Raw genomic sequence first — 14,091 nt, 5'->3', positions numbered from 1 at the left:
TTTAAGACATAAAATCCTTGGCAACTACTTTCCATGTGGAATCCATAGTGCTGGCCCTTTTTATTAACTTCGGATTTTTTTTCCTTGCTGACTATGATTATACCACTCAAGGCATCCTGATCAGAGTCAGCTACATGGAAAACGTATTACTGTATCATAATAACACAACCATGGTAGGCTACATTTGCAACAGTAGGTTCTACTTTTGCATTATTCTCCTTATGGTGCACAGTTTGGTTCTGAGAATTGAAAAGAACCAAACACAGATGCATCTGGCTCATTTTAGAGCAATCAGCAGACAGATGATCCCATGATCCTGGGTCTCACTTATTCCTCATGCTGCAAAGACTGGAAGAATCAAAATGAGAAAGCTACCCTTGCAAAAGGTAGGCTGAAGTCAAAGGAAAACACGTATACAACTCCCAGTGAACAGAAGAAGAAACATCTTCTCAAACTGAGATGATTTCCTGCTATAGGTACATGATGCTTTCAGCACACAGGATTCATTATGGGCTACACTGCCAACAACTGATTGCAGTTCCTCAAATGTATGACTGGCAGTAATATACAACAGAGACATGCATCTATAAGAAGAAAGGAATTGTTCCTACTATGGCAAAGGGCTTTCCCAGCCATTAAGTTTGACACAAGAAAAAACTGAGTAGAGAATGCAAGCAACTGCAACAGACTAATGCATCACTGAGAAACTGTGCTGATTTCACCCCCAAAACACTTGGGCCCATAAGAATAAACAGAAACCCACAGAACTCACCTATCAGTTCCATCCCACAGGATGCAGGTCTGGTTGGTAGTTCCCTGTCAGAAAAAAAGGAAAAAGAAAAATGAAGCAAATCAGTGCTATACTGTCTATGGGGTATTTGAGGGAATAAGAAAGAAATATTCAGATCCCATTGAACATCTTCCACTACTCTAAACTTGGCATATCTATGGAGTTCCATATTGACAATCACAGATGTGAGTTCTTGGAACATCTTTTTCCCCTCTTGGTTTGAAATGTAAAAATAAAATGGGCCTTAATTTGTTTTTCATCAACACAAGACCTATGCACGGATATGACTACATCTTTCCTCTCTCCACCTACTGATGTTCTTCTTCCGTCACAGAATCATAGAATCACCAAGTTTGGAAAAGACCTCTAAGATCACCCAGTCCAACCATCCACCTATCATCAGTATTTCCCACTAAACCATGTCCCTCAGTACAACATCTACACATTTCTTGAACACCTCCAGGATTGGTGACTCCACCACGTCTCCGGGCAGCCTGTTCCTGCACCTGACCACTCTTTTGGAGAAGTCTTTCCCAACATCCAACCTGAATCTCCCCTGGTGCAACTTGAAGCCATTCCCTCTAGTCTAATCACTAGTTACATGTGAGAAGAGGCCACCTTGATACAACCTCCCTTAAGGTAGTTGTAGAGCCTCCTTCAGAATAAACAACACCAGTTCCTTCAACTGCTCCTCATAAGATTTGTGCTCCCAACCCCTCACCAGCTTCACTTTCCTTCTCATGTTCCATGGCCTCAAAGTCTTTCTTGTAGTGAGGGGCCCAAAACTGAACACAGTACTTGAGGTGCAGGCTCACCAGGGCTGATTACAGAGGGATGATCACTTCCCTGCTCCTGCCCGGAACACCTCCTTGACCACCTGGGCACACTCATTGCTCATGTTCAGCTGAACATCAACCAATACTCCCAGGTCTATTTCCTCTACACAATCTTCCAGCCACTCTACCTGTAGCATCGCCTGAGGTTACTGTGGCCAGAGTGCAGGACCTAGCACTTGGTCTTGTTTAACTTCATCCCATTGGCCTCAGCCCAGCGATCCAGTCTGCCCAGATCCCTCTGTATGGCCTTCCTATCTCCAGGAAGATTGACATTTCCTGCCAACATGGTGTCATCTGCGCACACTTTCACACAAAATCCTTTTGCTATTCCCTTCTGGAAAGTGGATCAAATACACCACTTCCTTTTGTGGGACACAGTTCTCACAAGAGCCACAGTGCTACAGGAAGTGGCCAGATGTGTTCTCTTCAAATATCTGAAAGGTGATTACAGCAAGAGCAGGGTTGGTCTCTTCTCACTGGTGACAGGTGACAGGACGAGGGGAAACGGCCTCAAGTTGCACCAGGGGAGGTTTAGGTTGGATATCAGAAAAAACTTCTTTACAGAAAGGGTTGTTAAGCACTGGAATAGACTCCCGAGGGAGGTGGTCGAGTCAGCATACTTGAACGTGTCTAAAAACCATTTGGATGTGGTGCTCAGAGGCATGATTTAGCAGACAGTTGTTAGAGTTAGGGTAGTATGGTTAAGCTGTGGTTGGACTTGATCTTTAAGGTCTTTTCCAACCTGAGCAATTCTATGATTCTATGATTCTAAAGCCACTGGAAGAGGTTTAGCACAATTTCTACAGCTATCTTAGTGCACTTTTGAAAACTTCCCCAAAAGTCCAAAGTACAGACATGACAGATCTAATATTCATGTTCCTGAGCCTCAGGAAGACATCTGAAATCCACAACAAGAGGAGTCTTAAGGGCAGTGTAAATGTCCATCACATACATCTGCTTGGGGTTGCACAGGGGAACCTGGAGGGAATATCATCTGCCTTTTACAGCACTGATCACAACATTAATATTCATGTCTCTAGTAATCTCTGCAAAGAACATTTCAAGCATCAACCAAAACAACTTTTCCCCTCCATCTTCCCCTCACGAAGAAAGATCATTGTCAGAGTCCATTTTTCATTGCAGTTTTTTTTGCCCAAGACCATGCCCCTCAGAGAAATGATGTAAATTTGGGACAAGTATACTCATGTTCCTTGTGCAGGCAGTACACTCCTGCATTGGCAATGCTTGAGCAAGGAGGCAAAATTTGAAAGGCACAGCACTGAGAAACAGCAAGACACCAACATCAGCCCAGACTCAGGATGGCAGTGATATGCCTCAGCAGTCTGATTAAAAGGAGGTTAAAGGATTCTGCAGTGGCAAAGACAGTTCAGGAGCCCAGTAAATCGGTATCCTTCTTCATATTATTCCTCCTAAGCAGAAACATACACAGATGTGGGATGGTGAATGTTCCCAGGAAAGACTTACATTGTACAGGTGGGAGAATTCAATTTCCAAAGGGGTGAGGAGGGACCGGGGAAATGGCTTCACAGTCACAGAGATTACTCTGGAGTTCAGAACAGTGCTGTTCCTGGAAAGAAGGGCAAAAAGAGATGCTTTAAAGGGAGTGGGAGAAGGTGATGAATCCCCACTGCAACCCTTTGCAAAATAGATAGTCCCATTGAATTCATTACTGTGGCACAAGGTCTAGTGTATACGGTGCAGAAGAGATTGGTCCCATTACTTTATAATGCTTTTAGAGATGCTTGCTGGTGATGGAACCCATCCTCTGCCCTTTGAGATCTCCCCACTGAAAGCTAGCCACCTAAATACACAACAGATCCTGGTATTTCTGCAACACAGAAAGAATTGTCTAAATGTGTGTTAAGTCTGCATGACCAACCATTGAAAGTGCGGCCCTCAAACTATGCCATGAAGGAGTTAGAAGTAGAATGGGAGGCCAGCTCCTCCTACACCTACGGATAAGCAAAATTTCTTCCCCTTCAAAACATCACCACAACTACTGGCATTGGCAAAACCTGGCATTGGCAAAATCTGGCAATGGCAAAAACTTTCACTTTTCTATCTGGCTCCTTACAAAATGATTACTTGGAAAAGATTTGTACTTGCTTAAGCATGAGTGGGTTAAAAAAATAAATCACAAGATAATTAATAAAGATGAACAAAAGATCTCAAAATCCAAAGCAAAATAAACCTGGAATCATCCAAGAATCTGTAAGTGGATGCTCAGCAAATGGCTATTGTCCAGTGGTAGGAAGAGCAGAAAGAACAGCAACAGTGTTTTAGAAAGTTAAAGAAAAAAAAACAACAAAGCTGAAAAGAAAAAAAAAATTATTACAGTTAAAATTTAATTAAAATTGGGAAATAAGAAAATGAAGCACAGAAGTCAGTCTACAAAGGTTGAACAAAGGGGGAATTCAATAGGAGTAAACACCATCTTTACGCTTTGAAACGTAGACAGCTGTAGATAAGTTGAAAAAGAGTTGCTGAAAGGTAAAAAAATTTATGCGTGGATTCGTTAATAGCTGGGTCTGGAAAGGTCAATTCTTTTTTCAGCCCTGTTCAATATTTGCTTGAACACTTCCTCATGAGGAAGCTGTAGGCTGCCATGAGGCCTCCCCTCAGCCTCCCCTGCTCTGGGTTGAACAAATCAATGGACCTCAGCTGTTCCTCAAACACTTTGCCTTCCAGACCCTTCACCATCTTCTTGACCTTCCTTCACGTGCTCTCTAACAGCTTTATGTTCTCATATGTGATGTCCAAACCTGCACCCAGTGCTTGAGGTGAGGCTGCGTAGCACAGAGCAGAGTGGGACAATCCCTTCCTTCACCCTTCTTTGAGAGTTCAAAGCAGGGTCCCAGAATTGATCCAGATGTTGGAAAACAAGCCAAGAGATGTCTTTTGAAAGGCATGCCTGGCACTTTCTTGCATGTGGAGGAGATGCTGACTCAAAGGCCCAATGCGTAGAGGTGAAAATCAGACGAATTGAGCCTTAAAACAAGAGGCTGCCTCCTAACAGATAAGGTATTAAGAATCTGAGCAGCTTGCCAGGGGAAGTGAGGGCCTCAGCATCATAGGGAACCTTTCAGTAAGAAGACGAGTTGCTTTTCTTCAATACATGCTGTAGACCAGCTTCTGGGAAGGAAACCAAACACGCTGAGCTCAAACTTGAGCAGGTCAGATTTGCTCAGTGTATTCCTACATGGCTATAAAAGGCGTGCAAACAGCTGTAAACATGCTCATTTCTACACAGGGCCATCACACTGCTGATTCTGATTGCTGCATGCATCCTCTGCAACAGAGCCCAGCTGGGACTGAGTGATGCTCACTTCCCCATCTTGAAAAACTGCACGTCTTGTATGTCCCTGTCTCAATGGTCACAGCTGTCAAGAGCCACAGGGCTCTCTGGATCTGAGGGACAGAGCATTGTGTGGCTGAGATAAGGGACTGTCACTTGGGGGGTGGTAAATTGGGACAACTAGGAAAAGCTCAGCTGGTAATGTTTGCCAAGTTCAATTTACACTGTATTATACAAATATATGTATATATATTAGAGGAAAAAAACTCCCTGCATTGAGGCAATGTGGTTAAAACCAGAATCTTGCACCTCACATGTGTCCAGGAAATATTTTCACTCTCTAGATAAGTGCCACGCAGCTACATGGTTATTTATAGACATTCCCTTTTTTCTTCCTGTGTCCATTTGCACGAAGGTGAATTAGGAGGTACTCTTCTGCTGCTGCTTATGTTACCTCCTTTTTTTTTTGCCTTGTGTAGCCACAGGTGATTCAGGACTCTGCATTATTTAAAGAGGGACTGTCCTTTAATTAAGGAACATCTTAAATCAGATCTCCCATGGGAATGTTGTTCAGAGGCTGCAGCTGCTGCAGCTGCTGGTTATTGGAGCTCATTCACTGCTTGGCCAGAAAAATGCTGAAATATCACTGGATCATTTGAGCCAATGATGTTTATTGCCCTTCTGATCTAATTCCCAGTGCTGTAATGGAAGATATTACAGAATACAGTTAGCTTGCTAATTCCTCTCTGCACTCACTTGGAGCTCTTTTGCCATTGCCAGAGCTGAATCTGTAGGTATTTAAATGATTATCAGTGAGGAGAGATGCTGTGGTGTTTATGGTAAATGGACTCACGCTAATCAGTGCAGAACAGATTTAGAAGGTGCCTTAGGATTCTTAATTTATGGCCTCAGTACGAGCCTAACAAAAAAAAAAAAAAAAAAAAAAAGGAACAAAATAAAGGAAACAAAAACTAAAAAAAAAAAAAAAAAAAAGAAAAGACAAAGATAGTGAGAGAGAAAAGGAGAGAAGAAAAGGGAGGGCTGAACACAAAGGCTTCAGTGCCCAAGGCAGTTTGCAGCAGCCAGAATGTGGTAGACATGTGCAGCCAAGCATGTCGCTCCACTCCTCTCCTCTCCCTGAGCCTGGCTCTCCCTGAGCCATGATGCTCTCAAAGGTTTCATCATGGTTGGTCGGTAGCTTGGGAGAATTGGGGCAGCTGGGCATCCTTCCCTTATCACTTAAGCCCCTTCAGATCCCTAATAATGAGGAACAGAGCAGGAGGACTCATTGCTGGAGGATGAATAGAAGAGATTAGCAGAGATTCAGCAGCACCAGCACAGTGGTTCCCCTTAAAGCAGGGTTGCACAGGTGAGAGAAAGGTTTCCCCCCCTCTAAAAAGTAATGTCTGATATACATTAGTATGATCCTACCTGATTAGAGGTTGGCAGGGGGACAAAATGCATTGCATCACCGAGTCAAAGCCTGCTACATTGCACCTTTGGAAACTCAGGGCTCTGCAGCCATGGAAATCAGCAGGAAACCTTGGTGATACCCCTAACTGCCTGCTCTCCCTAGGCAGCCCCCTCCTCATAAAACCACAGGATATCAGAATGGTGGAGATTGGAAGGGACCTCTGCAGGTGATCCAGTCCAATCCCCTTCCTCAAGCAGGTCCACCTTAGCAGGATGCCCAGGACCATGTCCAGGTGGCTTTTGAAGGTCTCCAAGGAGGAAACTACATAACATCTCTGGGCAAGCATGTCAGCGTTCCATCACCTACACAGCTGATAAGTGCTTCCTTATGTTCTGATGGAAACTCCTGTGTTGTTTGTGCCCACTGCCTTTTGTACCAACACTGGGTACCACTCACAAGAGCCTGTCTCTGTCTTCATTGCATCCCCCTAGAGGTATTTATGGACATGAATGAGATCCCTCTGCACTTCCTCTTCTCCAGGCTGAGCAGTTCCTGCAGTTTCAGCCTCTCCTCATGGGAGAAGTGCTTCAGGCTCTTCGTCATCTTGGTGACCCTTAGTCACCACCCTCCAGTATGTCCGGTTCTCTTTTACTGGGGGGGGCAGAACTAGATCAAGTACTCCAGGTGTGACCTTACCTCTGGAGCGAGAGGATGTTGCCCACGTTCCGGTACAGCACAGTCCCTACCACGAAGACAGAAGAGTCATCCATCTCTGCAGGATACCACAGGGGAGGGAAGAAGACAACAGCACTGAGATAATCAGAATGTCATCTGTCCCCAGCTAAATCCTCTCCACCCCAAAATGCACCAGCATAACACACGGAGAAGGGACAGGAATGAAAGAGGCTAGATTCAGTTCTTTTTCCTCTTTCATTTGTTATGTTTCCAAGGTGACACCCTTGGAATTGGATCTCTTATTGGGGCCTCTTTTGGTGTACATCCATTGCCAGCATCACTACGATGGGATGCAGTGCCTGATGTCACCACATTGGGTCTCCATCAGACCTGTGAGAGGTCTGAATACTTTTAGGGTGCCTGCCCCTATGCAAGACTCATTTTGGATGAGCGCTCTCCCATTCAGAAATCCCACTAATCCCTCTGACAGCACCACAGCAGGCAAAACTGCAGGGCGAGGAGGTCTCTTACAGCCACCCAGAGGCATTTGGACACATCCACTGCTATCAAGCCATCAGAGAGAAGTGCTGTGCTTGGGCTGACAAGGGCAGGCGAGGAGGGGAGATGTCCCACTGTGCCCGACCTGACCCCATAACTCATGTGCTGCCTCAGGAGGACAGCAGATGAGCCTGAATCATCTGTGTGACCTCTGAACACATCACTTGACCTCTTCCTCTGCCTCGCTCAGCCCAGCTGCAAATTCGCAAGAATTTCCCTGGAAAAAGCACAGGCAGTAGAGGCATCCCTGAGGTTGAATTGTCAGAGTGGAGAAGAAATAAGTCACTTGGAGATGTATCATGCTATGGGGCTTCTCTGATGTCTCCTACCAAAGCTGATGTTTGAATGCACTCATTTCCCCACAAGGGAAGATACAGCTCTGGATGTTTGTCAAATTGGGCTCAGATGAGATAGCAGGTGAAAACTGGGACAGACTGACAGACAGGCTTGCAGAGCAATTGTCCAAGATTTGTTTTCCTAGGAAAGTCAACACAGACTTTTGGCCGTTGTCATGAATCCCTCTGCAACCAAAGATCCTTCTTCCTTCCAATAGGGCTTTCCTCCTTTTTGCTAAGAGAATGCAGTAGAACATTTACAGAAGCAATGTGTGTTCCTATGAGAGTGTGAGCAAACAAAATGCTAAATCCCACAGGCTGGGTTACCTCAACACCCTACAGAAAAGGCAGAGGATCCTGATTAAAATAGGTCTGGAGGACTGCTTCTTTTGTTTTGAACAAGGGAAGGGCAGTACAGCCTTGGTAGAACAGAACACCTCAGAAATGTGAAAACTGAGAGGAATTTGGTTCTTCAGGGTAAACATCACATTTTGTTTGCACAGTGGCTGCTTCTTAGGGGCCTTACAGCATCTCTTTGCAATGATATCTGGGAAACCGCCCAATAGGAGCATAAGTGATACCTCCAAGGGTAGGTGTAATCACCAGAGCAGAATCAACTCTGCTATGTCTGGACCCAGAAGTTTGTCCAGAAGTGGTTAACAGTATACAAAGGTGAAAGTTCCACACCCTCCTCTAATAAGCTGAAATAACCCTCTAAACATGCTCCAAGTTCTTCTAGGAAGATAATGCTATGTTTAAGGCACTATAAAACACAAGGAGTTTTGTTGGCTTCAGTCCTTGCTCTGCCAGAAATTCACTCTTTATCCTTGAGAGTGTCACTTAACTTTTCTCAGCCTCAGGTAGAAATGATAGCAATGTTATTTCCATCTTGAGTAAGGAAACCTATGACATGAGGTCTTGGTATGACAAAGTCCAAAGGATGTCTGACAGACATAGCTCATTGTCTCTTGCCTTAGTACCAAGGAAGTATAGCACATCCTGGTGCAGTAATCAGCAGTTTGCTCTCTCAAAACCACTAATGCTATGTGCAAGGCTGTCAACAAGGGAAACCCATTATTTCCCTGCAATCAGCCTAATTTAGAGTCCTGTTCTTGAAAATCCACTGATCAACTCTGCCAAATGCTAAGGCTCACTGCCAACACAGGAATACTTTGTTTGCATTGGCGGCTGGCGTTGGCATCCAGGTAAAGGTTTTGCTAGCAGAGTGAGATCCATCAGTTGCTCAGCCTGATGTGCTAAGCCTCAGCTGTTCACCCTTGGATGGCTCTTCCAGGACTGGATCCAGTCTCAGAGGACATAACAACATTGTTTGCCTGCATGGCTGTCACCCTACCACAGCTAAATTTCTTATGCTGGTTAACTATACTTATAAGGCACCAAGAGAGACCACTATCAGTGTCTACCCCTATTAAAAACACAGAATATTCATAGGGGCACATTTCAATGCCCAACATGCCTTGCAGAAAGAGAATTGGAGAGTAAGCTCCGTGCCCACATGCACCAAGAACAGAGCAACTCAGAAAACACAGGGAAGTTTTCACCTTATTGCAGATTCAAAAGCCTTAGAAGAAGCCTTAGAAGCAATCATCAAGATAATGTTGCCTTGAGTTTCTGTGCTGACTCTCTGCTTTTTAAACATGATGCTGATCTTGTCCAAGGAGTTCAGATTTGACCCTTGGTCTGATCACATTCAAAAGCCTTCTTTGCACTCAGCTTACTATGGTGAGCTTCTGTGAGCCAATCCAGCTCAGCTGGAAGGAGAATTTGAAGACAGCCAAATGAAAGGAACCTCTGTTAGAAAGTGAATAAGATATTTTCTTCTAGAGAGTTCTGACTGTGCTGCCTACCTGTCAGCCCTGAAGACAGGATGCTCTTGGAGACAGTGACCTTGTCTTCCGAATTCTTGGCCCAGTCCACCATGCCTCTCCAGCCTTTCATAGGGAAAGTGATGTCAGTTGCTGCGTTAGCGGGCAGCTTGTGAATGCCAAGGACTAGAGGGAAATAGCAAATAAAATCAGTAAGCAAGACCGGCCTCAATAAATTCACATAAATTGAAAAACCCGCTAGAGTCAATAGTGGAAAATCAGACAGCAAAGCCTGCCTGCCTGCACTAAACCTGGAAGAGAAGAGATCCTTCTACTCCAGGAGTGGCCAGAAGCAGATGCTGAGGGAATTGTAAGAAAGAGCAAAGCAAGACTTCTCTTGTCTTGTCCTTCCAGTTTCTAGCAGTCAGCAGGACTTTCTCTGCTTGTGGTTACATCCAGAGAATGAACTTTAATAGCCACCAATGGAACTCTCCTTTGTGCAGTTTCCTAATCCCATCATGAACCAATCTGTACTTTTTGGCTTCTGCAGCATCCTCTGGCAACAAGTTCCATGCTGTGATTGTGCATACAGCATAAATCAAATACTGCCTGCTGTTTGTTTGCTGTCTGATCACTTCATTGGCTGCTGTGCAGCTCTTGTGCTAAAAAACAAAAGGAACTAGCTTAATTCTTCCCAGTTTGTCATCTGTTCTCCGTTCATGGTTCTATAGACATCCCACAAACCATTTTGTGCCCATCTTTTCACCAGGCTCAAGTCCTAGATTATTTGGAGAAAAGCCACTCCATGATTATGATCATCCATGTCTTTCCCCAGACCTTATAATGTTCCACCACCTGCTGCCTTCCCTCTTTCCCTTCCCACATCCAAGATTCTGCATACTGCACTGCAATTACAGATTCCTGGGGTCTATACCCAACATGGGGAGTGCAAATCAGCTCACCCAGATTGTCCGTCACTTGGTAGGAATCCCGGAAATCCTTCATGCGAAAGCCAATGACATCAATGAAATCCTCCACAAGCCTGAACAACTCCTTGGCATTTGGCCCTATCTGCAGAGAGAAAGACAATACTTAGTAGCACAGCTAATAAAAAATGCAGCTAAGGGAGCCTAGAAAAACAAAGGGGCAAGAAATAGTAATTCATAAAATTGAGGCTGGAGGGCAGTGTCTCAAAGCAAAGCAAAGAAAAATATCTGGGAATCTCTGGAGCAGAAAATAATCTACCTCCTTTCCTTCAGGATTCTTTCTATTATCAACCACTTGATCCAAGCAGATAAGTTACTGCTAATGCTTGCTATGGCCCTCTCCTCTTGCAGTTAATGCAAGAAGAGCAACACACCAGGACAGACTCTTAGCAGCCATGATTAAACGTAATTACGTGGTCTTTCCAAGTCCTTTGGCTGGAGTACCTGGCCCAGCCTAGCAGTATACAAGCCATTGGGAATCCAATTGCCCATCCAGAGGCATCATGACAGAAAGTGAAGAAGTGGTTCATGTTGAAACTCTGCCCTATGTCAAATTTTGAGAGTTTTTTCCAAGCCTTAGGTTTCCCTGTCCCTGTCCCAGGCAACACTTGGCCTGAAAAACTCATGATTTCTTCTGACTGTGTACATATATCTATATATAAGTTTCCTACCAAGAGGGAGTCCACAAGACCTTGCCTCTACCAGGATGGTTGATTTTGCTAACAACCCCCTGAAAGCAGATACACCAAACCAAAAACTCCAGCCTACTTAGAGGATAAGGGTAGGTTTCTAGCAGGCTGGTTTTCAGGTTTGCTTCCAGGAGGGATGTTTGGGAGAATGTTTCTCACATGTAGACAGCACAGAAGAAGCACAACTGGATCTTAAGGGATAAGCAGGAAACAAAACTGAAGGAAGGGCTCACTGCTTCGCCTTCCTCTTGGAGCATCTCAGGGAACTTTGGATGTCTGTTTGATGAGACATTAGAAAAGAGGCATGCAGCAAGCTGGTGAGTGCAGAGATCTATTCTGTCTTCCATTCTTATTCTCTGTTGAATTTCCAAGGGTTGTTCTTTGGTCTGAGTCTTCCTCTGAAGCAAAGATCAGCATGCCATGGTGCACTTTTAAGAAATCCAGACTTAAATTCTCATGGAGGGAGGGAAGAGCATTCTCAAAGGCAGGAATCCAGCCCCTAAACATTATTCTTGAGATAAATCATGCTGTGTTCAGTGACACATGGCTTGACCACCCTGGAAGAAAAACCTTTTAAACTACTTAACAACCTTTAATTTACTTTAAAAACTTCTAAACTACTTAAAATACAGTTGGATTAGATGACCTTTGAGGTTTTTTTTTCAATCATAAAGACTCTGTGATTCTACTTCAGCTAAATCCAATACCTGAAGCACCTGAAGCCTTGAATTCTCACTTGCCTATGAACAGAAGAGGAAGAAAAGTGTTGTAGGAGTTGTTTGTATATTTAATACAGTCATTTGTAACTCTATCTGGTATCTTGATCACAGTTTGCTGAACCAGATCTCTGACACAGGCATCTCACCCAGTTGTTGACCTGAGTCAGAAACTACCTGAAGAAGAGACCAAATCCCAGCAGTGCCAAGGGCTAATTTTGGAGGAAAAAAATGGTCCAGCAAACACACGCTTAGCAACAAACTCCAGAATCTAACGTCAAATCCCAGGCACCAGATCACATAATTCTATGCAGAAAGCTTCATCTCCCTTCTTATCCTTTCCCATTCTGATGGCAAGATCTTACTCTCCAAATAACCAAGTTGATTTTTGTCCAGATAGTGTTGGATTTTCTCTCTTTTTTTCTTTCTTTCCCTGATATCTCCCATATGATAAAGATATTGGCAATAACTCTTATTTGCCAATTTTACTGGGCATGCAAAAGGCTGTCAAACAATACCTAGTTTTGCAGTGACTGATTTCATAAAAGGTAACACACGTGAAATGAACTGTGCTTACTACCTGTCTTTTCCTCAAGCTCAATTGCCTGCAGGAGTTTAGCAAACATGATGAGAGGTCAAAGAAAAGCAGTCCAATTCCTTACATCTCTTCATTTCCTTTGCCATCACTATCATTTTTTTTTTCCCCAGGGTTGTTGATCTTTGAGGACAAGCAGGACAGGAGGAGACCAGGATGGCAGCAGAAGGAAAGCTGTATGGGCAAGGAGAAAAGGGGTGGCCATGCATGACACTCTGTCTGCCTATCCAAAAGAATATTGGTGAGACTAAAACTGTATCAAGATCAGATCAAAAAGTCCTGCCAGTACAGCAGGTGTGCACAGAAGGAGAAAAAACTGAGGAGACTATTTTTAACCGTGTATTTTTATATTCCATTACAAATTGAAAACACAATGTCACATTAACCCCAAGCTACACTGGCCATTGTCTTTCAGGTTTCTATAATAAAACAGCTAATGTAACCACACCAAAAGCATGATAGCCCTTCTCTATCTGAATGCCTTTCTGGTTTATTTTATATCTTTTCCCCCCATGTTCCAGATGGGGGGGCCATGATGGAAAGTGAGACTATAATGATTTTGGGTTTATTTCTAATTTCTCTTGTTTTAAAAGAAATGATTGACCTTGTGAAATACGAGGCATTGGTTTGCTCCCTAAGCTTTGAATGAGAAGGACAGAGACTGCTGAAATCTTTGCCATCCAGTGCCTGAAGATTTCTGAGGCCATTTACTGTCCTAAAGTCATGGCGTTGTGCTGTCATCACTAATTCCACTAAAATAAATGCCAGGCAAATATTTTCTTTATGGCAATTTAGAGCACCGTAGTTCCACTCCTTGCACAGGTTGATGTAATGCTGAGGGCAGGCTGGGCTGTATCTATAGGTACAAAGAGCAGATCACACAGGGAAAGCTGATGGGAACAAATTGCCAGAGAATGAAACCTGCAGCTGTTTTTATGGAGATCAGCAGGATTTCCCTGTTGTCATGACAACTCAGTAGACTCCTCTGCACTGTTCTCAAATATGTACACACACCTGTGGTCTTGAAATTGGTCCTTTATCTTGCCTGGAGTCAGACTATGCCATCCCCTTCCAAATGTAATGAGAAAAAAACAGATCTCGGGGAGAAAGGAGGGAAGGATACGTCCACAAGGCTGCTCAGCTCTTGGTCAAGGTCCTGTTGCTTGAAGAAACCATAGAACACCTGAGTATTCCTGTTTCAAGTTCTGAACTACCAATGACTGTGCACATTTAGTGAAGACTCCTTCCCAGAGGACTTCCCTGATTGGACTGAAAGTTGGGGTTTTTTTTGTGCATGTTAAACAATTTTTTCTTGTTTGTTTAGTATTTTCAGTTTAGCATTGTCTCTCTGATGA

At 43.9% G+C, this 14,091-nt stretch overlaps 1 protein-coding gene across 1 annotated transcript in view; it reads right to left on the bottom strand.

Annotated features, from left to right (window-relative positions):
* The window catches only part of ADGRB1 (adhesion G protein-coupled receptor B1), a 37,069-nt gene that overhangs the window by 1,410 nt on the left and 21,568 nt on the right, over nucleotides 1-14,091 (bottom strand). The window contains exons 9-13 of the mRNA XM_019614386.1: nucleotides 10,713-10,821; nucleotides 9,793-9,936; nucleotides 7,053-7,128; nucleotides 3,112-3,214; nucleotides 773-816 (exon numbers count right to left, since the gene is read on the bottom strand). Coding sequence (XP_019469931.1) covers nucleotides 773-816; nucleotides 3,112-3,214; nucleotides 7,053-7,128; nucleotides 9,793-9,936; nucleotides 10,713-10,821 — 476 coding nt within the window. The remainder of the gene's footprint in view (nucleotides 1-772; nucleotides 817-3,111; nucleotides 3,215-7,052; nucleotides 7,129-9,792; nucleotides 9,937-10,712; nucleotides 10,822-14,091) is intronic.

This window comes from Meleagris gallopavo, chromosome 3, assembly GCF_000146605.3.
Source record: "Meleagris gallopavo isolate NT-WF06-2002-E0010 breed Aviagen turkey brand Nicholas breeding stock chromosome 3, Turkey_5.1, whole genome shotgun sequence".
NCBI lineage: Eukaryota > Metazoa > Chordata > Aves > Galliformes > Phasianidae > Meleagris > Meleagris gallopavo.
Note: the sequence above shows the minus strand (reverse complement) of the source record. Positions and strands in the feature narration are given on the sequence as shown.